Source organism: Thunnus thynnus, chromosome 10, assembly GCF_963924715.1.
Source record: "Thunnus thynnus chromosome 10, fThuThy2.1, whole genome shotgun sequence".
Classification (NCBI taxonomy): Eukaryota; Metazoa; Chordata; class Actinopteri; order Scombriformes; family Scombridae; genus Thunnus; species Thunnus thynnus.
Window position 1 is genome coordinate 32,560,007 of NC_089526.1, and position 27,580 is coordinate 32,587,586.

The 27,580-nt window shown below is 38.0% G+C and overlaps 1 protein-coding gene across 4 annotated transcripts in view; it reads left to right on the plus strand.

Moving 5' to 3' along the window:
- grik2 (glutamate receptor, ionotropic, kainate 2) overlaps positions 1 to 27,580 on the plus strand; it is a 290,842-nt gene that overhangs the window by 187,239 nt on the left and 76,023 nt on the right. For all 4 annotated transcript variants that reach the window (XM_067602509.1, XM_067602510.1, XM_067602512.1 and 1 more), the window contains 2 exons: positions 3,838 to 3,951; positions 25,387 to 25,593. In XM_067602509.1, coding sequence (XP_067458610.1) covers positions 3,838 to 3,951; positions 25,387 to 25,593 — 321 coding nt within the window. The remainder of the gene's footprint in view (positions 1 to 3,837; positions 3,952 to 25,386; positions 25,594 to 27,580) is intronic.

A 27,580-nucleotide genomic window follows, 5' to 3' on the forward strand; every position in this document is an offset into this window, starting at 1 on the left:
ATGCTTTTATCCAAAGCGATGTACATCTGAGAGCTAATACAACACAAGCAGGGATCTAGTCAGGAGAAGACAACGCGAATAAGTGCTATAAAGCTAAGTTTGAGTCCAATAGGATGTAGATGCCAACAGGCAGTGCATAGAGGCAATCATAGAGTACATATATTGCTTAGAAGCAATTGTGTGTGTGTGTGTGTGTATTTTTGTTTTTTCTCTTCCTTCAGTCCATCAAGTGCAGAGGTGTTTGTGAAAGAGCTGGGTCTTTAGTCTTTTCTAAAAGATTGAGAGGGACTCTGCGAATCGAACAGTCTGGTAACTCGTTCCACCACCAGGGAACTACTTAATATAGTACTCACATATCTGTGTGTACATTGAAAGAGTTGTTTACCGTTGCTTGGCAACGTTACCTCTCTCTCATTGGCTATTGTGGTCCCACTCAGAAAGTAGTGATGTAAACATCCAGATTTTAGCTCCTAAATATCAAACATCTTTGAAATTTTTGGGGCGATCCCGATGAATCTGCAAGCAATTCTGGGGGTTTAAGATTGGATCTGTAAACCCCTCACATTACCAGATAATCTGGGCTGAACATCGCCACCGACCAAGGTCCCAGACCAGATTTCTCCTCCAATTGTCATTAGGATTGAATCGACGATAAATCAGCCCAAAATTCCTGTAGTCTGAGCCCGGCTTTATTTACTGATATTGGACCTAAGGGATGGGATTCTGATGATGCAAAGAGTCATTTTGGGGTGTTTGTGACACTCAGAAAAATGTGTTGACTGTTTCACAGATTTTCCTTTTGTAATGATTAGGAAACTGTAGCCACAACACCAAATTCGCTTTACAGCTCAGCACTGCTTCTGAGGGCTTAGTTTCCCTGGATGTCCCTGGGTGTTTCCTCACTCTGACTCTGTATTTTTGTGTAAAAAATCAGAGTTGCCAGGAACTTTTATTTTCCTTGAGACCATCCTGTCTCTTTGCATAATAGTTAGACATAGGAGATGGTTCTCATCTGTGTTTTTCTTGAATGCTCACAAAGAAACAAGCAATGGACAGTTACTGATGTTCAGACTGACAACAGTACTGCATTAAAAATATGCAAAGGCCTGTGTTGGTGGGAGTGCATTGCTTGAGTTACTTGTGATACCATGAAATATGATGCAGGAAGGGTGATTTGAGGAATAGATTCATGAGTTTGAAGGCTTAACAAATACCAAAACACTGCCAAGTGAATGTTGTAAAACTTTTAAAATTTATCCGGGTGACAGTCATTTTCTCCTCCTTTGAAACCATCATGAAGTAAACAGAGTTATACTGTTCATGTTACAGACTAATCTGATCTAAAAACACTGCCTCCATTTCCTTTGAGGGATCCAGAAAAGACAAAGATGTGGCATATATTGTAGTTGTCCACATAGACATAAATAAACCAATTAAAGAGTTTCAACTTATGCCTGCGGACCCCATTTTACTTAACTTTTACATACTTAATTATCTGCTGCAGCTTAATATTGAAATACACTCCAATGAAACAAAAAGAGTGACTTTTGTACTCTACAGACTAACTTTGAAAGTACCCATTTCATTTGACTAACTCAGACTGATAAAGACACACACTGGCTTCAGCTGAAGTTTAGAATGTATTTTTGCAAAGAACAAAGACTGGATTTTGTCTGGCTTCTGACATTGTAGTTCAGACAATGTGGACAGGAGTAAGGACTATAGTAACCAGTTACTCTTTCAACTTCCCAGTATATCTGTCTATAAGTATTATATCAAGATAAACTTGAAATCTATATATCAGTTAGAGTGCTTCCTGGCATGTTTTGGCATATGCCTCAGCATGTGTTTGTGCACTCATATGAACAGGTGCATTCATGGTTTACATCTTTTCCTAGGAATGCCATCTCTCCAGTGTTCAGCAGTCAATTTAAGATTCATGAGATTATCAGCGGGAAGAGAACTTGCTAACACAGCTCATACAAATAATATTCTCGCATGCAACTGCAAACACTTCACACTTCAGCATCCTCACCGGCGCTCGCCTCTCAGCAGCTCCTGACCTCCGGTCTGTATGCTGTGTGCGCCTGCACCTCCATGAATAATTTACTCTATTAATAAAAACCCCTTCAGAAGCCCTCCAGCCTCATGAAGCCTGAATTAAAGAGTTGATTTGCAATTTCAAAGCCTATCTCATGCCCTCACACGGGGCATCAGTGGAGCCCTGAGGAGTGTGTGGCTGGTGTGGGTTGGAGTGTTTGTGGTCCCTTCCAGTGATGCTCAGGGCGGTGGGGTTGGATTGAGGGGTGGTGGGTTACTGACGGGGAGGCTCGGGTGTGGAGACCTGAGGGAGAGCTGAGAGAGGACAAGAGAAGCCTTGAGGCACGATCCGATAGCTTCACCATCCTCTTCTTCCTCTTTGCCTTCCCAGCATTCCCCCCTCCTCCTTTGAGTTCTCTTCAGTGTCCTCCAGGCCAAGGGGCCGATCCAGAGCCTAGATCATCTCTAACATTATTTGCTGTGGGACACTAGGAGAAAGTGCCCCCTGACAGTGCTGAGGGTTCACATGGCTGTCAACTGTGTCCTCAGGGTGCTGCACATTATTCTCTGTATGTGTTCAGGATGGAAAGGGAGTCAAGTCTGTGTACACTATGTGTCTATACTGTACATGTCTGCGTATGTGTTTGATAGTGTTGAGTGATACCAATTTTTTAAAAAATGCACATAAAAGTATCTGCCAGTCAAGTATCCCTTGGCGTTACGTTCATATTGAAAGATTCTACACCTCATGATTTATGTACAATACAAACATTCAGTTTCAATGTTGGAGGCTTTATGTAGTGAGAGAAAAAGTCAGAGTGTAGAGGTCAGGGTGGTGGATGGATGGGTGTGTAGCGTATCTAACCTGCATGCAGGAGTTTGTATCCTATCAAAGACCTGCAGTTTTTTTATTTATTAACCATAACCACAATTTTTCCCAGACCTTAAGTGTTTTAGTTGTCTAAAAGGTTGGGTGAGGCGCAGGGGGAGAGATGTGTGCCACAATGTGCATCAAAGCTCCTGCTTTGGGTGATAACTCAAAAATACATGATACACACATTTTTAGATTTAGTGTGACTTATACTTCCTGAGAATATCATCATCTCTGATGTGCATCATGCACATCCATTAATCTGCTTAGAAATAATAGAAATAAGACACTGCCTTTAACTCAGAACTTGCCTGAGAATCACCACTTTTTTTCATTTTTCTTCAGTATCAAAGTAATCTAGTGATAGTTGTCTGTATATCCACCTGTACATTGCAAACAGGAACTGCTAATAGATCATATGGTGAACTTTTAATGGTGGTGTATAATGGTAATAATTTACCCAAAAGATATTGGCAAAAAACCCCAAAACAAAACAAAACAAAAAAATGGGGCTCTGGTTGTAGCTATGGCTAACTCACTGAATCCATGGCAACTATTTGCACACCTCAAAGCATTATGGGAACTGTAGTTCCAAAACTGAGAGCATGATTATCACCCAAGTACAATGAACAAAGAATAATAATATAATATTTTTTCATGTTGCACTATCAATATTTTAGTAGTATTAATATCAGTACAGTGCTTATAATAATCTTATATTCCTGGAACACTGACACTGTCGTCTATCCGTTCATATACAGATGTTTGGCCTGAAAACCAGTGAGGAGTAAATGCGCCCAACAAGTCTTGTTTTTGTGCATGTGTGATACAGTCTATGTCCTGTATGCTTATATAACTTGACTTCACAAGTCTCTTTCTATCCCAGAACCAGTGGAAGAATTAAACAGTTGTATTTTGTTTTTCAGATAGGCACCTGGGACCCTCCAAGTGGCCTGAACATGACGGACAACCAGAAGGGGAAGACGACTAATGTCTCTGATTCCTTATCCAACCGATCGCTGATTGTCTCCACCATACTGGTACCTTAATCAATTTATTCTGAACTGTTGCTGGAGCCATCACATTTTCACTTTCACCTTTTAGCTATAAGCAGCTTTTATATTTTGTTTGATGTATTGTGGGACAGCAGAGTCCACCACCATTACCACTGCACCAACACCATACTCAAACCCCTTGTAAGCCTGTCTCAGCTCCAGGACAGTGTTTGATATCTGAGTGATTTGTGATAATACTAAATTTCTCAATGCACTGTCAGAATAAGTGTGTGTTATGCATTCAGGACACAATATCACTCTTTTGATTCTCCAAATGAAATGCTGGTAATGTGTATGCTCACTGGCATTGGTATCTTTTGTATCAAGGCTGGACTGCCAACCGGGCAAAGTGGGCAACTTCCCTGAGGCCAGAAATCCTCAGGGGCCCCAAACAAGTTTGTGGTAATTTGAATAAATGCAAATTCGTTTAGTAATATGCACCACTAACGCTGAACTCAAGCTTGAAGGAGAAGGGCCTTAAGGCAACTCCTGCATTTTTACTGATCTTGAGGCCCTGTCTTGTAGAAGGGGACTGTCAAAATCTAGTTTTAAACTCTGTATTTCCTTTGTATATTTGGTTTATATTGTTCTTACTTGGTACATATTCCTAAGTGATGTTGTGTTTAATCAAATTACCACAATAAGTAGTAAACTTGGAGCAGGATAGTACTCTGGAATGGAAGTCCAGTATTAGCTGGTTTCTGGGGCTCTGGGCAAACAGTATAATGAAGCTAGCATGTGTAGTCTGTAGAGAGAGTAGAAAATGGGAGTAACAGGAGGATTTGGGGGGGATCCACAAGTAATTTCTTCCCAGGGTTCCGTAGAAGGTTCATCTGTGCCTGTTTGGTATAGTGAGTCAGGTTCAGACAAAAGGTGTGGCCAAGCCAGATACATTTTTGAGATCTGAGCCAAAAACTGTCATTACAAGCTTGTTCCCATCATGACAGGTTTTCTTAGTTTGTCATAGTGCACACATCTTGGATTGCAACCCTAAATCAGAGAGCTGGAAAGAAAGGAGCCCCAGAAGTCACAAATGATTATATTTGTTCAAAGTATACATACACACTCTCCAAATGGCATGTTGCATCAGTACACCTTGTCTGAGACAGCTTGTTGACAGTTTGTGCAGCCCCCTCGTCCACATGACATCAGTCTGGGGCAAAAATGAATTATAGTGTGACCAATAAAGCAATTCTGCGATTGCAGTCTGCTTTAGCTTTGAACCTGCTGTCATTTATACACATGTAAATGTAGCCACTGAAAAGAGCAATGGAAAACACAGTTACTCATTTATCATTGTGACCAGACAGGAAAACGGAAGGCAGCAGAATGCCATTTTTGTCCAATGTGAGGCTTATCTCACTGTCCACATCACTGAGTCAGACTGATATTTGATCAGGTCTTTGGTAAAAAGTAACAGACTGACCCAGTTGGTAAACACAAGTCGGTTTGTGCAGTTTACTAACGTTACTCAACAGGATTTCTGGGAAATGAAGAAAATTCAGACTGTTATCTCTCGCTGCCATTTTGGGCTGACAGTGTGCAAATTAAATACAGCAGCTTTAAATGTGTGTTTATAGCCAAATCAAATTGTAATGGTGCTTTATGTGGGACCAATTATAGAAGGCTAGAACAGCTCTCAGCCATAACAGACTCCCTCCAAAGATGTCATTATTTTTAAGCTTTTCCTCTTGAAAAATCCTTCAGTGCTTTGCCTTAGCTGCCCTTTCTTTTTAGAGCACTTTCTGAGGATGCTGCTCTCAGACTCAATTGAAGTAGAGTACCCCAAAGCACTGCACTGCCAAATTGCCAGTTGACTTCACCACTGTGGAGGACTCCAATTTGGTGGGAGCAGGCTCAGGCAGGGAAAATTGACTGATTGATTGTCCAATAAGATTTCATGGTTTACGGCTCTGTCTCCTATCGACCAATTTATCAGGCATATTGTGTTATTGTCTCTCTTGCCAGTAGTGCTAACAGCCAAGGAATTCAGACAGAACTTTGAGAAAAAGGAGGGAATGAAAAAGAATCTGATCCTCTGATCTAGTGATATTAAGCATCATAAGAATGTTTTATGAGATACTTATTCATTTGTCTTTAGTAGCGACACACAAATGTCACGTTCATGTAGTATTTCTTCGATGTTGGGAAGGTGTAATGATACAAACAGAAGTTTACATTATATGATTAACACATACATTATGGGGTTATTAAGGTTAATTGTGTGATTACCTAGACTACATATCATTAAACTTTGCTTTGCAAAAACACAGAATAAATTAAAAGAAGTATGATTTAGAATCACATTCTGACAGTGCAGAGAAGGATTTAAACGACCTTAAGACCCAACTAAATGGTGCCCCTGTGGAGTTTTGTGTGCTATGGAGCCATGTTTTTCAGAGTGGGACCCATTGTCTTTGTATTGTGCAGACACACATGGACAAACAGGTGGAACAATTCACATTCTGCAGTTGGTTTCATGCTATTCTGCTGATTGACAGTTGGTGCTGTAAAAGGTAAAGGTAGAAATGCACCAACAAAGGCAGGGAAGAAGAAGTGAGAACAATGTAGGATTTAAAACATTTAAAAAATCAGCTTTCCAAATGTTTTTGAGGAAGGAAATGCACTCCTCAAGGATACACACAATGGCTGTGTGTGAAATCACTCCCTCATTCTCTCATTCACTCCTCCCTTTATAATTGACAGTCAATAGTTCACTCAATAATGAGCAATTCAAGATTTTTGGACATTTCCTCATCATCATTTTGTGTCATCACTGTCAGCTGTAGAGTATCACAATGGTAACTTACATACATTTCTATACAATAGTACACTGCATTGCATTGTGGGATTGTTAGTAGTGTAGTGCACATTCATGGACTCACTGCTTTTTTTTGAGGGCATTTGAAATCTATACACTGAGAATTCACACACTTAATTAAAATGATGAAGGGTGAATATAGTGCACTATAGGGAGTGATTTCAGACACGGGCGATGCATCTTCATCAGTGGATGGAGTTTGCTCAGTTGTCATGGAGATAGATCTGTTGACATTCAAGCTTGGTAGCTGTTATGGTGTCCTCCATTGCACCTTTATAACTTCTGATCCTTCCTAGCTCAAAAGTCAAGCATCAAAGTTCATTCATAACTTTGAAGTTTGACAGAGCCTCCCCAACTCAGTGTCCACTTATTAGCTATTTCCTCTCACTGCTTTTGTGTGATGCAAAAATCAATTAAACCATATAGGAAGATAAAATTTACAGAAAATATAATTGAACATATATATATACATATATTGAACATATATAACAAATATAAACTGTTAAATAAGTAATATATAATAAATAATTAAATCAATAAATACACATTTTTAAAATAAAGAATTAAAGTTTAAATAAAGAATAGTAATAGAGAAAGTTTTTTAAAATGAGTTAATAAATAAAAATAGAAAACACATTTCACAGATTTTGATTGGTGGCTGGTCAGACATTTCTAGAATAGTCAATGTGAGTGGGGCTGTGCTGGAGGAATATGGACTGAAGTCACTTCCAGTTATATAGTCAAAAATGAAAAATTTGACTTTACAGTGAGTACCACATGAAACACCCTCTACCCAGGGCTAGATTAAACCACCAGTGGGCCCTGGAGGCCCTGAGTCCTGTTGACCCCCTGATTCTTCCAGTGTCTGAGCACTGCTTTGTATTGGTTAGCAATGAGTTGTTAGTTTGAAGTAACTTAACTACAGTGAAATAATAAAGGCTAGACTTATATGCATGGAAGATGGGCCCTCAAAATTATAGTAATGTAGGTATCTGAAGGCCCCTATCATTTTAGTTTATAACATGTTTTACCGGTACATGCAGTTGCACTTCATTAAAATCCTGTAAAATGACAACCACGACTAGGAGAATTCAGGACCCATGAGTGTCTGGGGCCCCAGTGCATTTGCCTGCTTTCCATGGTCGATAACTCAGCCTCGTCTTTATCCTTGGAACCTCGATTCAAATAAGGAAAAACTTACCATAACTGGAAAAACATGCAATGTGTCGTATATAAAGTAGTACTGCAGTATTACAATATGCAGAAACAAAATGACTTCAGTATCTTTACATCTGTGATATGGCCCTGATTTCTTTTTCTATCACTGATCTCATGTCACTAATGCACCCTCCATACCTCCTGTGCTCGTGTGTGTGTGTGTGTGCAGCCTATACCCCTGCAAACAGTAGGCACAGACAATGTACCATCTGAGAACTATGATAGTGAAGGGAAACTTGTAGAGGCAAGCAAAATTAAAGCCACTTATGATCCTGTTATTTAGGAGGCAAGCGGAAAAATAACAATATCAAGTAAATTGCTGGTTGTCATTATTTATCGTAGGCTTTCTTTCCTTCCGCGCGTGCTGTGAAGTGATTGGATTGCAGTTATTAGCAAAGACTCTCCGCGGCTGTAATTGCCATATCAGGATTGAGTCATGGGGAGATGTGTGATGGCTGTGAGCAGCGACGAAAAGGAGGGAGGGCTGACAATAATTGGGTTTGTTACATTTGATTGATGCACACTTTCATCCAGCTTCTCATCATTTTCTCAGGGATTATGTACTATAAAACATGATGTAATTACTGTTGAGATCTTGGCCTATCAACAGTTTATCTACTTTGGAAATCACTCCCGTAATGTTGCGCTGGAAATGAAGTACCTTTAGGCTAATGGCAAGAGCTGCAGATAATATACTGTGTAATGTCTTAGGAGAGCAAGGAGCAGGCCTGCTTCCACTTCCACAAAAACAACACAGGTTTTATTAGTCACTGCAGGAGAGTGGGAGAGCTACTTGCACAATGTTCCAAAACACAGAAGAATATACAAATTCAGTGATAGTGTTGCAAAATCATTTCACCATGTCGAACAAAGGTAGGTTATTCCAGCATTTTGCATGATATAATTGGAGGATATATAGTACAAATGCTTGGAAAAGTTTGTCAAACTTTTCCAAGGCCAAAACTTTGCCTTTGGAGGCAGCTGGTATACACCTCATCATAGGGGTCATATAGCATGTGTTGTAAACTAACCAAAGGGAATGTAACTAAATATATTTACTCAAGTACTACTTTTCTTGTCACATTTACTACTAATGGCTTTGCAAATTAATATTTTACAAACTGTATCAACAGCTTATAAAATATGATATAGTGTTATAGATTTGACTACTCAACAGTATTGAAAATAGTTCAAATGACCTCCTCCTCAACCAGCTGCAACATTAAGTTGCTTCTTTAATAGTAATCCAATATTATGATGTATAAGAATGTTACACTAACATTCCATTCTGCCTACATACTGAGTACTTTTATTTTTAATACTTGAAAGAATGCTCCAGTGATTTAGTGTTGCACTTCTATGAAACTGGGGGACTCACATGAGGCAGATTATAATATTTTATAGTTCCTGGAATGAGTCAAAATACAAAAAGAACAGATCCCACACTTCCCATAATGCAACAAACCTTTAAGTACATTTTACTTATATAAATATTTGTAATGAGTATGATTACAATGTGGCATTATGACTTTTATTTATAAAGGATCAGAACATTTCCTCCATTAACCTTCACAATCATTGGGTGTTATTCTTGCTATTTGCATCCTACGTTATTGTGGCTGTTTGTTGCTGTCTTTATTTGAAGTCATATATTACACATATACATCCACTTCTCACACATCCTTATTTTTGCATGTAGATGCTACTGTACACTGACTGCACTTACAGAGCAAAATCTATGTCAAGAGTTTAGATTTATCTAGCAGTGCCTTGTCTCACCGTCAGTGTTAAAACATTGACAGTACCCTGACAACACAAGGATACAGCTGCTGCACTGTAGGTATGAGGCAGATGACTGTACTACTGATGTATAGTGTATACTGATATACAGTATGCGTATTGGAAACATCTCATCCCATTGGCATTTTCACTTGTAACAAAAATGTGTGTTTTAGATCAGACTTATGGATGGAATGACTTATTAAGCAGAGAAAGATGGGTTTGTTTTTTGTCAGTAGGTGTTTAGTATGCTACATGTTGCAAACAATCAGTTGAAACAGAATTAATTATGTTCACTTCCACTGTGCAGTCTGCCAATTAAAGATCAGGATTACTTAGAAATATGTGTTCTTTCCCTCAGCACACCAGAATCAAAATATATAAATACATATAAACAAACTCTAAAAACTCTGGATAAAAAGACAATGGATTACCATCATTGTAGGATACTAAAGAAATACAATTTACTGAGCTTTGAGAATTTTAGATTATATTCAAATTTGTGCCATGTGTATAAAATTTTAAATGGTTTGGCCCCTCCTCCATTATGTGACTTTATGCAGTTTTGTTCTGTGAACTCCTCCAGAATATCCTCTATAGGAGATTATGTCATACCATATCCCAGCACTGCATTTGGGCAGTCAGCTCTTTTCTGTAAAAGCTGACAGTGGAAGGACAGTGGAATGTCCTACCTGATGATATGAAAGCAGTAACTCCTTTAGTACTTTCAAAACCAAATTAAAAAGTTAACTAAAATCTACTGAGCTCTGTAACCACTGATTTTATCCTATGGTCTTCTTATGAACAAAAATACTCTTGATTTTAATTGGACAAGTATTTATTAGTCATTCTAGTTGAAACTGTGATGTGCTGTTGTGTGTAACTTTGTGTTATCTATCCTGTATTATTTTCTATCCTTTGTACTATTCTGTATTATTCTTTACCCTTTGTGTTATGTTTTTTTTGACTAGCACTGTTTATCATTGTGCTGTAATATGTTTTAATTGTGACAAGGGACTGCAGATGAAAAGTAGTTATAAGCTAACTGATACAGTGCATCAAAAGGAAACATTTAATTCTTAAAACTGTACATGGTCCCTTTCAATTAGAGTAAAGAAAAAAACGCAACTGAAATGAGAAAGTAGAAAGCTGAAAAAAACAGGGACAGTAAACCTGGTGATTAAAACATTTGGCTGGAGAACGAAACGACCTTTAGTCTCAGATCTGGTCTCATTTTCATTTGGCTGTCAGCGTTCAGGCCAACTGTTCTTGGACGAGATGTGAGGAAATGCAAACAAGCTGGTGCCAGAGCTCACAGACCTTCCAGAACATGTCACATTCAGGAAAGAGACAGATGTAGAAAAGAATTAATAAATCCAACCAGTTGCATTAATTACCAGATCATACTGACAAATAAGTACTGTAAAGGATCATTAAGTCATATGATGTTAGTGTAACATATCCTGGCAATTATCTGCTGTGTGATGCATCTCATTTTTATCTCTCTAGGAGCCAATGTTACCTTCAGCTGATCATCTGTAGGCCATTAACCAGATTGTAATGCAACCACATTAACAGAAATGTAACAGAGGAGCAACAGAGAGTAGATCTTTTTGCTAACTTCCATAGAAACCTACTGTAAACTCACTGTAATATGTATCAACTTACCTCGCCACTGGGATTCTAAGTAACTCCTTCTTCTTCTACTACACATATAGTAACAGTCAAAAGTCTGGACACTTTCTCATTCAAGGGAATGGGAAGGTTCGTCCAAACTGTTGACTGGTATGCTATATACACTGCACTATACTTTGCCTCAAAACTCGCACCCCATCTCGTAAGTCATGACTCAGTTCTGGATAAATGTTTATAACAGCTTATAATCATATCAAAATACACTCTTTATACAGTGGTGGAATGTAGCTAAGTATATTTATTCAAGTACAGTACTTAAGTACAGTTTTGAGGTACTTTAACATTACTTGAGTTTTTTCATTTTATGCTACTTTATACTTCCACTCCACTACATTTATTTGACAGCTATAGTTGCTTTTAACTTTTCAGATTAAAAATGTACATGAAATAATATATGATAAGCTTATAAATGACACTGCGTTAAAACCAGTGGCTCTCAACCTTTTTGTCCTGTGACACCTTATTGTCAGTGTGTAGTTGTGTCTCCTTGTCATGTTTCAGATGTCTGAGTTGTTAACAGCGCCACCAAATAGTGATTTTTCCCGCTAAACTTCTTACATGCTTTCATTTCAATAAATGTTTAAATGATCCAATATTTCACCAGAAATCAAAGATTAGAGAAAAAGTCCAAAAACTGAAAACAGATTTGTGTATCAGAACTTTGTTTTTTCTTCTTTCCTCTCCCATTAATCATCTCACCACCCCTCAGATTTATCTGCTGACCCTTTGGAGGGGCCCGACCCCTAGGTTGGGAACCACTGGACTAAACTAGCTAACTGTATATAAAGTAGTGTAAACTAGCTCCACCTCCAGCAGCTACAACAGTAACATGCTGCTCTAACACTGATGCTTCACTATTAATAATCTAATGATGTCATATATAATAATATATCAGTCAGAGGGACCAAACCACTACTTTTACTGCAATACTTTAACTACATCAAGCTCATAATACTTATGTACTTTTACTGCAATACTTTAACTACATCAAGCTCATAATACTTATGTACTTTTACTGCAATACTTTAACTACATCAAGCTCATAATACTTATGTACTTTTACTGCAATACTTTAACTACATCAAGCTCATAATACTTATGTACTTTTACTGCAATACTTTAACTACATCAAGCTCATAATACTTGTATATGTATTTTTAGTCAAGTAAGATTTTTCATTCAGGACTTTTACTTGTAATGGAGTATTTTTACATTGTTGTATTGGTACTTTTACGTAAAGGACCTGAGTACATCTTCCACTACTGTCCTTATAACTTCAGATCTTGTCAAATAAACACTGGATTCAGACTCTTTTGTTAATATTAAGACTATTGTACAATTTGATGCAAAATGGCCAAGTGACCTTTGAATTTTTACTTTTTTTTGTTTTTGTTTTGTTTTTTGTATCATATGAGTCAATGAGCTATTATGGCACTTTTTTTTTCAGTACCTCTGTAATCTATTTTATCATAGTCATTTCATACCAACTTTATTTTCATCTGGGCTTGCTCCTATGACATACACTACCTGCAGTTTTGAAAGAAAAATCGTGCATCCAAATGTAACTCTGAGGCAGGGGTTCAAATACAGATATTTCTGTGTATATATATTGTGTGAACAGCTTACACACATATTAAGACTTTAAATGACAGTAGAAACAGTTTAACATGATTTTGTTGTATGCATGGCCCATGTCCAAATGGAAATCCAAATACAGATAGTAGCTTTGTCTTACACCCACACTGCATATAGTTTTTGGATTTTCATAGTGATCTATTTAATTTCTGAAAATTAAGTCATTTTATATTCCATTATCATCAGTATCTTCCTTTGTTATATTTAAGCCAATGGGCAATCTTCCATCACAGCGCTGCATACTGAGAGCACCTGGAGGATTCACTTTGTTCTTTGCCATAGCCACACTGCATGGAAGTGGATCAATGAAGCTAAAATAAATGTTTAAAAATGACTCAAAATAAGGCAGTATTGTTTGTTTTTGCTGAGGCACTAAATCCATTGTTTTCAATTTGTTGGATAAGAATGGGCTTGATTTTGTGTTTAAGGAGAGTCTGCAGAGAGGCATGGATGTGGTATAGCTTTAATTAGGTTTGCTTTACAGAGATACTCGGCTTCTCCTTCACTCTCCCTTTTTAATCAAAGATTCACCGGCCTCCGTCTGCAGCCAGCCTCACTGCAGGAGATGAGAGAGAGAGCGAGAGAGAGAGAGAGAGATAGTAGAGAGATAGTTATAAGCAGATATGATGTGTATAACATTTATTAGTATAATATAGTTTTAATCGTAGATTATCATATATCTTAAGTATAGTTTCAAACCCATCAAACAGTTAAATTGTTATTTTAGGCAATATATAAATGTCTTAAATATCATAATTGCTATTTACAAATGTAATTACAAAAACAACATACTAGCCTTTCCTGGAGTTTCATCTGCATCTGGTCTGGCAGATGGACTTTGTTCAGTTACATCACAATTCCAGCTGCTGATAATGGAGGATAATTTTACCAAAATTTAAAATAAAAAACGTCCAATAGAAAAACATACAAACAACTACAAAAAATGGCAAAACCAATGACAAATAAACTGTAATTCTATTTTACTATGCAGTTTAATCAGGCTATATGAAAAACAAAAATTAAAAATTTAATTGGATATTAAAATGACAGTGGATATTAAGAAATTGAAAGTTAACTTTTGACTTTCAAAAGGAAAATAAAAATGTGTAAATGTAAATGCTTAAATTAAAAGCTTAAATGCAAAGCTTAAATTGTGAAATGTAACCTAAAAGAAAAGAAAAACACATGAATTTGGAAAGAACTATGTGTCTTTAGTATATGCCTCTTTCTGTGGACATGCTGGCTATTGGCATAAACAGTGAGCTGGGAGTAACTCTAGGAAATTGGGGTACTGGGTGCTCTAACAAAATCATGTGGTGTATCTTTTATTACAAGAGAAAAAGAAGGTCACTAGAAAAAAGGAGAAAACTGAAATAGTTATAGTATGTGATTATGTGTATGCTAGCACAGAGAAAACGTAAAGTTACATTAGATAAAGTGGAATTTGCAAATGAAAATACCACTTAAAGATAAGAAAAGTAAAATAAAACTATTTTATTTCATCAATTGCTTGGAGGTATTGTAAGATACAGCAATATTAAACGTGTGTGAAGCTTCATTACTCAAGGTCCACTTACTTCAATATTTCAACCACATCCTACAGTCTTCCTCAGTGGATTTAACTTTTTCAGTAGTCATGCAGATGGCCATGAAAACATACTTTTTTAATACAACCATAAATCTCCATTACAACTGAGCAAACTACATCTGTTGAGGAAGACCATGAGATGCAATTAAAAGCCCTGAAAAAGCTAATAAGATGACCTTGAGTTAAGATTATTTTTTGTGAAATCTATTTGAATTTTTTTTGACACTGTTTTATTTACTGTGATGCCTCTGTTGCCTCTGGGACACCACAATGGAGATTGCACACAGTGCATCAGCAACACATGTACTGTATATGTAATCTTATTGGGCAGTGTGCTCATGTGTCAGATTAAGTATTTCAGTGTGTCTGTGTTGATATGATTAATTGGGATTAAAGCATGTGAATAGTAACTGGAGAACCACGTCAGCTGAATGAAACCATGCCATTAAAAATTCTTTTGAACAGCGTCTCTTTTGAAGCTGTAATTCATAAAAGACAGAAATTGCTAAATCTCTGTTGGGTCAGTGTTGGTGTAAATCAAACCAGAATAAACAAATTGCATGAATTATTACAGAATTTCAGTGATTGCAGCAGAGGAGACTTTGTAGCTGACTAATATTCTGATTTGGGTAAGATCCAAAAAATATTAAAACCCCTCCATGCACCATTTCCAGTTCCCACAGCTCCATAATGTCCGGAAAGAATAACAGGTATTGCTGCCTGTTGCAGAGAGAGATGCTCTTTGTTAATGTGCCGAGCGATTGTTTATGATAATTACAGTCTTTCACAGCTGACAAAAGGTGAGAGGTCACAAGCTGCTAATGGGCTGACAATAGCCCCTTTGTGCTCGACATGCTAGATAACAGTTGTTCCACTAGTTCACATGGCAGCACATAGAGGCAGAGAGAAAATGGTCAAATAATATAGAGAGGAATTGACTTATAATTTAAAGGGGCTGAGGGAAAATTTAGATAGATAGATAGATAAATAGATAGATAGGTAGATAGATAGATGTCCTGATAATACACAACCAAACAAGTCATATAACAAAAACTGTAAAACCAACAATCTTATGCCAAATATCAATACAACATAAACACAAGACAAATGACTATAAAATACAAAAGAACAAAATGAAAATGACAGTAATATAAGAACATTACACAGGGATAAAACAGACACCTTGAGAAAAATAGAAGCGTTCATTATATAAAATATCACCCAATAGAATCTTAAAATGTTTGAGAGATAAAAATTTGATAATAATTTAAGGGAGTCCTGAAGCTTATTCCCCCTATGAGGAGCATAATAGGTAAATGCAGTTTTTCCCAGTTCTGTATTCATATAAGGGATATCCAGGGTAATGCATTTTTGTGAATGGGTATGGTATCCCATATTTTTAAGTCTCAAAAGTGATGATAAATAAAATGATAGCTTATTTAGGATGGCTTTATAAATAAAAACAAGACAGTGTTGTTCCCTTCGACTAGTAAGTGATGTCCCCCCTACCTTCATAGAGGATACAATGATGGGTTCTAAAACTGTCACCTGTAATAAATCTAAGGCAAATGTGATACACAGCATCAAGGGGTTTGAGGGTATTGGCAGCTGTTTGCATGTAAATAAATTACACCTGCATAGTCAAGCTCTGTTAAAAAAGTTGCTTGTACAATCTGCAACCTACTGCTAAAAGAGAGGCACTGCTTATTTGTATCAAAGAAACCTAATTTAAACTTAAGCTTTTTAGTCAGTTCCTCAACATGAGTTTTAAATGACAACTTTTCATCTAACCAGATACCCAGGGACTATAACATGGGACTTTTAATACTTTTTTTTTTTCATTTTGGATCTGGTGATGAGCATGTAATTAGTCTTATCTAGATTTGGTAAAAGCTTAAGTTTAATCAAGGCCTTTTGAATAGCCAAAAAATCTGCCTTTAAATTAGACAATGCTTTGTTAATGGGGGGCGACAATGAATAAATTAATGTGTTGTCAGCATAATAATGACTAGAGCTGTTACTAACAAATGAGCCCAGGTCATTTATGTACAATGTGAACAGAATAGGTCCTAGTATTGAGTCCTGTGGCACCCCTCTTGTAACTTCAAGGAAGTCAGATTGATGACCGTCTGCAACTATTGCTTGAGTTCTGCCAGTAAGATAACTGTGGAACAAGTTGCATGCAATTGTGTCAAAACCAATTGATCCAATTGAACTTTATCCAATTGCTTTAGACAAATTCATGAGCAGGGCAATACAACACCCATTCTTATTTAGAGAACAGATTATATCATTAACTACTTTACATGCTGCTGTCAAAGTGCTATGTCCAGGTCTGAAACCAGACTGATGGGGTTTAAAATGCAATGCTCAGCTAGAAAGTGATGTAATTGATTATTGATGAGCTTTTCTCAGATTTTAGCTAAACATGACCATTTGGAGATTGGGTGGTAGATATTTGGATCCCTAGTGTCACTGCATTTATTAGGCAATATATGTGCTGCTTTCCAAACTTTAGGGATATTCACAAGCGTTACACAAGTGATACAAGTGTTAGGGTTAATTGAGGCCAGGGCATCAAAAACCTCCTTAACAGAGAACTGTCTAAGGGAAAATCTTTCCCCAAAAGGGTATTGCTATTACACTTGATTCCATCTTTGATTGAGTTTGATTGTTCATTTTCTGAGACAAGGACAGAATCTAGAGAAAGGAGCTTGGGTAGGGAGTAAGCATAGTCATGATTTAGTGACTTAATTGTTTTCCAGAATGTTGCTGGATTACCACTACAATCGGACAGGGTATCAACAAAATAACATGAATTAGCATTTCTAATTGCCCTGACATATTTTTTTCATCTGTCTAAAGATCTGCCAATGCATAGAGGACTTTGAGCCTTGTGCTATTGCCCATGCTACATCCCTTTCAGGTGTGTTTCAGGTGAGATTTCAGATGTGAACCAGGGATTCAATCTATTTTTTGCTCTGTAGTTCTTAAAGGGAGCATGCTTATTTGCTAAGGAGTTGAAAACATCTGTGGCTTAGGGCTAATTCAGGGCCAGGAATAGCACATAACCCTGTTATATCACTGAGAAATAAATCATGAAGAAAAACCCTGTGGTTTGGTCCACCCTATATGTATTATAACTGCTAAGTGCAATGACATTATCTCTCCAGTCAACCAGTTTTCCGTTAGTATTAAAATATCTGGATTGGTTTGTTGGACCCAGATTCTAATCAAGTGTAGTTTTGGTACTAGACTCGTAATAATCAACTAAATAACTAAAAACTAAACTTGAGTAATATAAACTAAAACTTGATTAGAGGCAGATGCACAGCTGATGCGACATAGGTTGCAAGTATTAGCTCCCCACCAAGGCCTCCTGGGATGATACGGCCTATTGTTGCATATGACTGGGATTGTAGAGGCGGGGGACGACTGACAGGGGGAGCACTGGGCAGTTTTTGTAGGTGGTGGGGATGGCAGACCTGTCCACGTTGCAGGTGGACTTGGTGGCATTTATATTGCAGGAGGGGTTCACAAGTCCAAAACTATTTGTTGACCTATTATAAAAAGAAGTGTCAGGAATAGGGGACTTTATAAGGTTGCTAGAGGGCCCTGGCTCCATTATTCATTGAAGAGAAGCATGAGGAACCAATAGGACTGGCGCTAGGACCCCGCTGACGTCAACAGTGACGGGGCTTGTCAGAATGAGTGGACGTCGTGGGAGTGTTTTGCCTGCCTGTTAGTGGAGCACCGGAGTGGGTTACAGAGAGCGATATGTTTGCTGAAAGTAGTTTTGCCCCCAACCAGTTTGGATGTATGTCATCATTTCTAAATAACTGTCTGCATTCCCAGAAGAGATTGAAATTGTCAAAGTAGGAGACAATGTGGGCAGCACAGGCTAATGAGATACCAGGTGTACAGAGATAGTAGCCTGCTGTAATGCTCAACACAGTGGCCACAGGAGGGGATGGGACCAGACATGTAAAAGTTTCTGACAGATCTCTTCAGAGAACAGAACAAATGCACAAAGTCACTTTTTAGTAGTTCCCACTAGCTTACTGGGAACACTGAGCCCTGCACACTTGGGCTAACATTAGCTACTTTAGCTAAATTGTGCTAACAGAGTAGGTACTGTAATAAAGTAACATTAAACTTAGTGAAACATTGTGACAATAGTCCATTTCAGTGCGAGTCCTGGAGCCAGGGAGAGCAGCAGGTGAGCCAACTGTCAATCACAGCTGTCAATCAACACCCACACGGCAGTCATCAAAGCTACTATAAATCTTCAAATTTTATTAACAGAGCAATAATTTCCAACTAGCACACTTATTAGAGGGTCTGAATTTAGAGATTGAGATGATAATGACTTGTTGAAAAAACTGATTGACTTTCTGGAGAGAAGTTTTTGAAGCTTTTTGAATGGGAGTCAGTTGAACATCTAGCAGCCATCAGTGGCATTGCAGTTTAAGGTGCTTCCACATTTGCTTCAGCCTCCAGCCATGGTATTGCTGCTTGGTAGAGGACCTAGGTCCAGTAGTCAAGTATAGTGGCCAAGTGGTCATCAGAGTCAACAACTGCAGTAAGGTCTAAAAGAAAGAAACATAGCAGGCTGGACACTGTCAGATGCTAAAAACTGGCAGAAGTCAGTTATCTGTAAAGCTGAATTCATGCTTGACTTAAGGGGTTAGCGGCAGTCCTTCCATAAATACCTATGGTGTAGGTTTGCAATCCATGTACCTTCATCTCAGTCGATTTCAAATTCTCAAACGAAAATTGGAAAATAAAAAATGAGTGAGTGACAAAACATTTTTTTTTTTTTTTTTTAAAAAAGCCCTGTTTTTCATTTTCTGATTTTCATTTTAGCATAGGAAATCAATTGAGACAATGGTACTTGGATTGTTTTCATTTATAGTTCATCCTTGGGTTTCACCTATTAATAGCACCAATCAGAACTAGACAGATGCGTTGTATGTGTTTAGGTTGTATTGTGCTTTAATTATATACCCCACAGTAATTGTGTTTACATTCTTTCATTTACTTTGTAATAAACAGCAGAGTGATGATGAACTTGGCCTATACTTAAAGACCTCCTCTAATGAAAATCAAGTTTTTAACCTTGTTTACATGTCCATGTGGTGTTTTTCATATGCTACAAGCAGTAGGTGATTTGTTACTTTTTAACAGGAAGGTTGGGGTTAGATTTACCCTAACCTTAACCCCAATCCCCTAACCTTAGACTGCAGGATTGTCATATAGGCCTAGTCTAATTGTTGATATTATAATCATGATTATCATTTTGAATTAATAGAACTGCTATTAGGCTAAACACATATTTTGTGTAGACCAATTATTTTACTGGATGTGCAAATTAAGCATTTTAATAATGCTAATTTTTCAAAACACAAGGCAGTTTGACAGTATAAACTTTACCTCGAATTATGTAACTGTGTCAGCTGAGTACAGTGCGGTCAGTGCAGGTTAATTTTCTCAGTCACATTACCTGCTCCACTCCCAAGTTACACCAACCATCTTTAGTAAAAACTATATCTGTAGCCATGTCTCCCCTAAAATATTTTGTTACAGATGTGGCTTGGTCTGGGGGTGTATTTTCAGCAGCACAGACGTTGCTACTTGTCACTTTATATAAGCTATATACATAGTATAGAATTGAGTATTTATAGTAGTAGTATCTAGATCCAAGAAGAAACTAACTGAGAGAAAAAACGGCAATTACATATCCATCTGCTACTTCAGCACTATGGATAGCGCCATGGATTTATCAATACACAGCACAGTTAGGCTACTGATATTTAAGAGCCATATATTCTAACTTACACAAATCTCAGTCAGATAAAGGATCAATAAGTCAGGCAGACTAGATCATATTTAAATAAACAACCCCTATGCCCCTGCACTCTCTCATCTACTAGGGGATGGAGAGGGGGGATGGCAGATTAACAAGGGGGATGCATTTTGGTCATTTTGCTAACAAGAGAATGGCATCCCCCCTCAGATTGCCTACTGCCTACTGGCTACAAGACATGTCAGGAGCAAAATAAGTAGTAAATATCATGGCTGAGCATTTCTACTTTGAAACTGCAGTGTGCAAAGGACAGCCTCAAAAACACAGATTCAGTCAGGCAGGATTTCATATGTTGCAAATCTAAGGAACTAATCATTTATAATTAAAGATAATTATATGCAGAGTCTACCTCCTCAGGTTTTCCCTGACAGCTGATTCTGATCTGCATGGAAGAGTAACAACCTGTCAAGTTGAAAATCCAAGTCTGGCATATTTCTGTTAAGCCAATTTTCTGTCAGGAGAAAAAAACAACAGTTTCTCATCTTCAGATGAACACTCAGTCTCAGTCAGATCAGATCTATTTTGTCATCCAGTGAGCGAACACTGACCAGAAAGAGCGATGGCGATGGCTGCCTAGTTGTGTTAGCTTTTAGCTTGGCTAACAGACCAGCCCACTAACTCCTCCTCTGCTTCTCTGTACACTGCTTCCTCTTGCTTCTGAGCTGTTGTAGTCTGCTACACCAGTCCACTGCCACTGGGCATTGTGTCCTCAGGAGCTGCCGTCTGGTGAGCACCACTCTAAGCTTTGGTGGAAGTGAGGCGGGGGAGTTATCGATAATGTTCAGAAGTTTGGTCCGGCTGTACCTTCTTGGCCTAGTTGCACTGGTCGTGCTATCTGCACACTTAATCATGTTAAGAGAAGAGTCCCTAATACTCTTTACACCATAACCGAGAGCCGGAGAAGCTTCCATGAATATATTTGCATATTTATAGATTCTGGAATTTTTAATGAGGGAGAAGGAATAGATGTCATTTTAAGGATTTTAAAGTGGTAATTTGCTTTTTTTGCGGAAAAAACATATCAGACACCCAATATAGTTCCAAGCAGAGTATGTTTGTATGTCTTAATACATGTCTGGAGAGTATCTTTAATTGGAATTACATCCAAGTAACTTTTATTTCATGTCTCATTACTGACCAGGAGACTACTGCCATACAGTTGTTGTGTTTTGGTTCTTTCATTCACTGTGATAAAGAGCAGTGATCGTGGTGAGTTTTTAAGATGTGTGTTATTGAAAGGAATGATTACTGAGTGTGTCTTTAACTTGTTTATGTTGTCTTCACTTTCAACAACCTCCACCAGAAATATGTAGGAGAAAACACAATCAGCACCAAGCTGACCAATCAAGGTCTTGCAGTCTCCGTGTGATATCTCTGTAGCCCTAGTGCTACAGTGGTTATGTGTGTTGGTTCCCAATTCATATTGTAACCCTTTAAATGTCAGTAATGAGTTTGACTTGAGTAAGACTTAAGTTAAAGTAGGGCACGATGGCCACGGAAGTGAGTGATAAACAACCCTAAAGTTACAGTAGCATATTCAGTAATGAAGAGACAGGAAATATCTTGGAAAAGATGACATCTCCTTCTTCATAGACTCTAATATTGAGAGTATCAGTGAGTGTTTTCCCTCTGTCATACTCTCTAGTACCTGTGTGTGAAAAATGCATACACTCAACCACTGAAGCCATGTTTAGTTACCATGGTGTTGGGGAGAATGGAAAACACTGCTCTCAGTTTGGAGTGGTAGTTGATGGAATGAATGTGTAAGAGAAAAAAAAAACTTGCAGTGTACACACAGTATGGACATTGTATGCACAATACACTGCTGTCAGAGCTATGCGTATGTATATTGTCAACAGACTTACCATCCTATGTATTTCCATGGTAATGATTTCTTTTCTAAATACCACGAAAAGTATATGTACATTTCACTTGTGGTCACCTTCAACTAGATAGTGAGCGGTCTGACTTATCCTACTGGCTGGGACACATTTCAGACTGCAGACCAGTTAACAGCTTGTCCAACTGGGGACAAAAGCCGTGTCCCCAATTGGGAAAAAGCTGACTTTTGGATCAGTGATTAAGGTTAGGGTTATGTTAAGGTAAGGGTCAGGGTTAGGGTTAGGCAAGTAGTGGTTATGGTTAGAGCTAGGGTAAGTCTCCAGGAAATAAATGTAAGTCTATGTAATCCCCCCAAAAGTGACCTAAGTAAACATGTGTGTGTGTGTGTGTGTGTGTGTGTGTGTGTGTGTGTGTGTGTGTGTGTGTGTGCATTTGTACTGTATGTCTTGACACTCTGGTATTGATCTGTATGTGGATAGTGCTTTCTGCTCTTTCATCAAGATTACATCAGTATCCTTGCAGTCCTGCAGCTGCTGAGGTATAATGTAGCAGCACATGAATGACAGTAGATATAACATGTTGTGTACTGAGCTGTGTCAGCAGTGATAAAATTGATGGTGGTGCTGTGGTTAAAGTGTGGCCATAGCTTCTAATGCTAACCGCTATCCTCTCTTATTTTAGCATGAAAGGCACGGATAGGAGAGAGTCACATAATTACAAATTGCAAGCCATCACACATCACACAGTCATCAGCTCAAGTTGATAACTGTCAGTGATGCTAACATCCACTGTAGTTTGAACCATGAATGAGCAGTTATCTACTATTGAGCCATGGTTGGCTGATAGACAGAGTTGATATTGTGGGTGTATGCATGGTGTAAATACCATTAAATGAATGAACAATGGTGTCTGATAAACCTTATAGGCATTTAAAAAATATTTCACATATGAAAGGTAGTATTTTACATGTAAAAACACAAATGTCAAATTTGCTTTATTGTAAGGGACAAACATTCACATGTAAACATAATATGTAAAACAGGATTATGCCTGTGATAAATTCATGTAATATTGATATGGGATCTTCAAATGTTTCACATGTAGAATAGACATCACCTGAAAAAAAATCACATGCTTTTTTGTAAGGGACAAAAACTTCAATGTTTTGTATGTGATAAATTCACATGATAAAGGGTACATGTGGTTTCTTTATTATATCAAATTTAAAATAAAAACAGATTTTGCATGTGCTTTTTGCATCACATTACAACATATACAGTCATACATGAAACAGCCTCTTACATGTCAAAAGTTGACATGATGATTGACAAGTGGTTTTCAAATATTCAATTATATGTAAAAACGTTAATTACAGATGTAATATCCCAAGTAAAACAGCATTTTATGAGATAAATTTACACATAAGTCCACATGACTTTTCACATATATAATATTTCACATGTGAAGTGTAATTTTTTCTTGTAAGAATGGTAATGATAGGGATGGAATCACACGTGATATAATATGTGAATCAGTTTTTACCATGTGTGCATTTACACATTTGCATTGCATATTAACCCATTTACACCCACATAGCCATATGGGGATGTAAATTTCACATGTGATAAATATTAACATGACACAGACACATGATGTTTAAAATGTAATGTGTAAAATATATTATTTTTATATTTATCATATAAATGTTTTTGGTACATGTTAAAAACGCCACATTTGGCTTTTTGCAATACACTTCACATGTTGACCTGCATTTTACAGTCTTACATAGGCATTTGTGATTTTTGGATATGTCATATGATACTTGAATTTTACATGTTTTTTTCTGTATAAAATGACCATAATTATATAAAAATATCAGTGTTTAATTAATAGGTAATAGAAAAAATAAACAGAAGGAGTCACAAAGGTATGGTTAAATATAGCTTTTAATTAATATTAAGAAAACTGTCTTTTTATTTGGCTCCATAACCAAACCATTCCAGCCTAACAGCACTTTGTTGTGAAGTAATTACTTGACATCTATCTATTATAAATATGACAAGGCACATTTATGATAGAGTGCAAAACCATTGGTTTGGCCTGCCACTACTAGTGAAGAGAACAAACTGTTGTTGTTTTTTTCTTCATGCAAACATCTCACGGCTCGCATACTGTTGAAACTCCAGCCAGTGGAATCTGTCAAAGCTGTTAGCAATCTTCTTCTCTTTTTTTTCAGCCATGGCACAGTTATACGATAAACAACACCTGCTTGACAATATATTTTTGGATTTATTTGTCTGAGAGAGACAAGAGAGTCATAGAAATGAGGGACGTGTGGCAAGAACGAGTGTATAACGCTAAACAAAGACAGATGGTGCATGGAGCAGAGGTAGAAGGGAAGAACCAGGAGGAGGAGGAGGAGGAAATGAGGAATGAAACGTAGAGGGAAGAGAGGAGCAGGACGTGGCGGAGGAGATGCTCAGTAGGCGGGAGGGAGAAAGGAAGCAGTATGAAAGAAGACATTAGTAATCTCCCCAGCTGTTTGTGTGAACAGAGGGGATGTGCCGGCTCTTGCTCTCTCTTTTTGTGTCCGTCTATCAGCATCTCTTATCTTATTGACAAAGCGTGTGGTGTCCTGAAAGCTGGGCCTGGGCCCAAAGCCAGCCTGCTGTGCCTGAGAGGAGCACAGAGTCATTGATATGGGGGATTATCTCTTATTATGGTCATGCCACACTTTGCACCCACCCTACCTCACATCACAGAATGGGGACTGCTGGCAAGCACACACACACACAAACACACAGTAACACAACAGCTTTACACATGCTTTACCAGCTGAGCCAGTGTGTGTTTGGGCTCACACCGCTCCAAAGCCTATCTCTCACATCAGACACCTTCTCAGATAGGCCTTATCAGTAGGTAAAAGCTGCCAAGCGCTGCAGAGACTCAAACCTCCTCCACTATTTCACCTGACAGGAGGAGCCATATGTGATGTTCAAGAAGTCTGACAAGCCGCTGTATGGGAACGACCGCTTTGAGGGCTACTGCATAGACCTGCTGAGAGAGCTCGCCAACATCCTGGGCTTCACCTATGAGATCCGCCTGGTGGAAGATGGGAAATACGGTGCTCAGGATGAGAACACGGGCCAGTGGAATGGCATGGTCAAGGAGCTAATGGACCACGTGAGTCTCTAAACATTATCAAAGATGGTAATAATTTTCATAGTTGTTCTATCACTTATGATACCATTATACTCACAAAGTTAATTGCTAAAATCAGGGAAAATGGCGGTGTAGAAGGCCGATGACAAGAAACAGTAGCAGTCAGATAATCACTTTATTCGAAAGTAAAAAAAATAAAAAAAATCTCCCTGAAATGTCAGTACAATTCCTCATTGTACAGAAAAGCTGTTACAATTTCATACTACATGCTAATAAGCAGGTTTTGAGTATGTCTTGTATCCACTTTGTAAAGGTGACAAAATTAAATATATTTGAAAAGGTCAGTATGCAAACTAAAAATTACTTGATTCTAGAGTGTTGTGTTGATGTTCACTATTGTCCCACACCGCAACGCACTAAGCAACCTGCAGTTTGTTTACTGTACAACCTGTCATTATCTGACGGATTTCTTTTTAGCAATGTCTTTCTGTTCCCAGATCTCTGCAATTAACATGGTGAGTACAATGTCGGTAGGGATGGCAGCAAAACCAAAGAAATAAACTGATAAATAAACTCATTCAACATACAACATTATGAGAAAGCAGAGTAGCAAAAATGATATAAAGCAGCCAGCACTTTTGTAAAGGACAAATTGATGGTGAGGAAAACAATTTTGGCTTAAGAATAAGTTTTTTTGGTGTGTATTAGAGCAATTATTGGTCAAAAAATGTATTCAAACTTGTATATTTTTTTTGAGAGACTGTCACAATCCTCATATAGATCTGATCTCAGCTTTCCTGTCACTACAGATCAAAAACCACACCTCATCTGATTGTGTCCTTACAGTTTGTTGTAGTGCTGAAATGATTAGTCGAGTAATTGATCAGTCACTCGAGGGAAAATAACCAATAACAAAAATAATCAATTCATAAGACATAATGTGTCAACTAAAATGTCAAACATATGTGTTTTATACTGTTGGTCAGACCAAACAAGCAATTCAAAGATGGAAAAAAGACATTTTATTGATTCCATGCAGGGAAATTAAAGCATCAAAGCAAAAGAAAGTACAAAAACAGATGAATAGTACAGAATAAAGAAGGAAGGAAGGAATAAAGGAAGGAAGGAATAAAGCCCCATAAAACTATATAACTATCCACACTTTGCTGGGAAATGGCCATGGATAAGATGCAATGAATAGATACTTTACACTGAGACACATAAAGAGAGAAAGAAGATGAAACAGAAAAAAAGAAGAGGGAGGTACCAACTAGCACTATTTGAGAGTACAGTGATGCGAGGAGAGCATAGATTCTTTCATGAGTTGTTTCCCCTACAGAGCTTATTAAAACACACACACAAGCACACACAATCTGCTCACAGTGTAGATCATTACGCTCGACAAAGTCCCAGATAGGATAAACTGCATGGGCAGAAAAATGGCAGGCCAGTACGGCCTAAAGTCAATATCTGACCCCATTAGAAGTAGCACCCACGAGGGGTCAAGTCTCCCTTAACTCTGCACACTTGTCTTCTGCTTCTGCTCTTGATCAGTGCAGTGATTGGCCGTCGTGACAGATAGTCTGGTCTTTTCATGGGTGAAGGGCCCAATCCCTTGTGAGATTATGTTTAGTGTGGGTTTGCCCCACTTCTTTGTGCTGGGTCCGGGCTCGACTTAGACAGATGGTGATTGCAGCAGACAGGCCCTCAGAAGACCTGGGAGTGTGGACTCTCAGAGAAGAAGTTCAGTTGAGGAGGAAACGCTGAATTGAGCTGAACAAGTTGGAAACATCCTGTCAAAGGAATTCAACAAAATTATCTTTGGTTGGTGTAATGCTCAAAGTGGAGTAAACACATTCTGATGTATTCCGCTGAAAAGCAACCATTGCTTGAATTAGTATTTTCACTGTGCAGCATTATAGTAGTTTGCTAGATGCAGAGAGGCCTGAGGAGTGTACTACAGAGCGAGATTAGTGGGTTAACCAGATATGTTGAGCCTAAAGCCAGA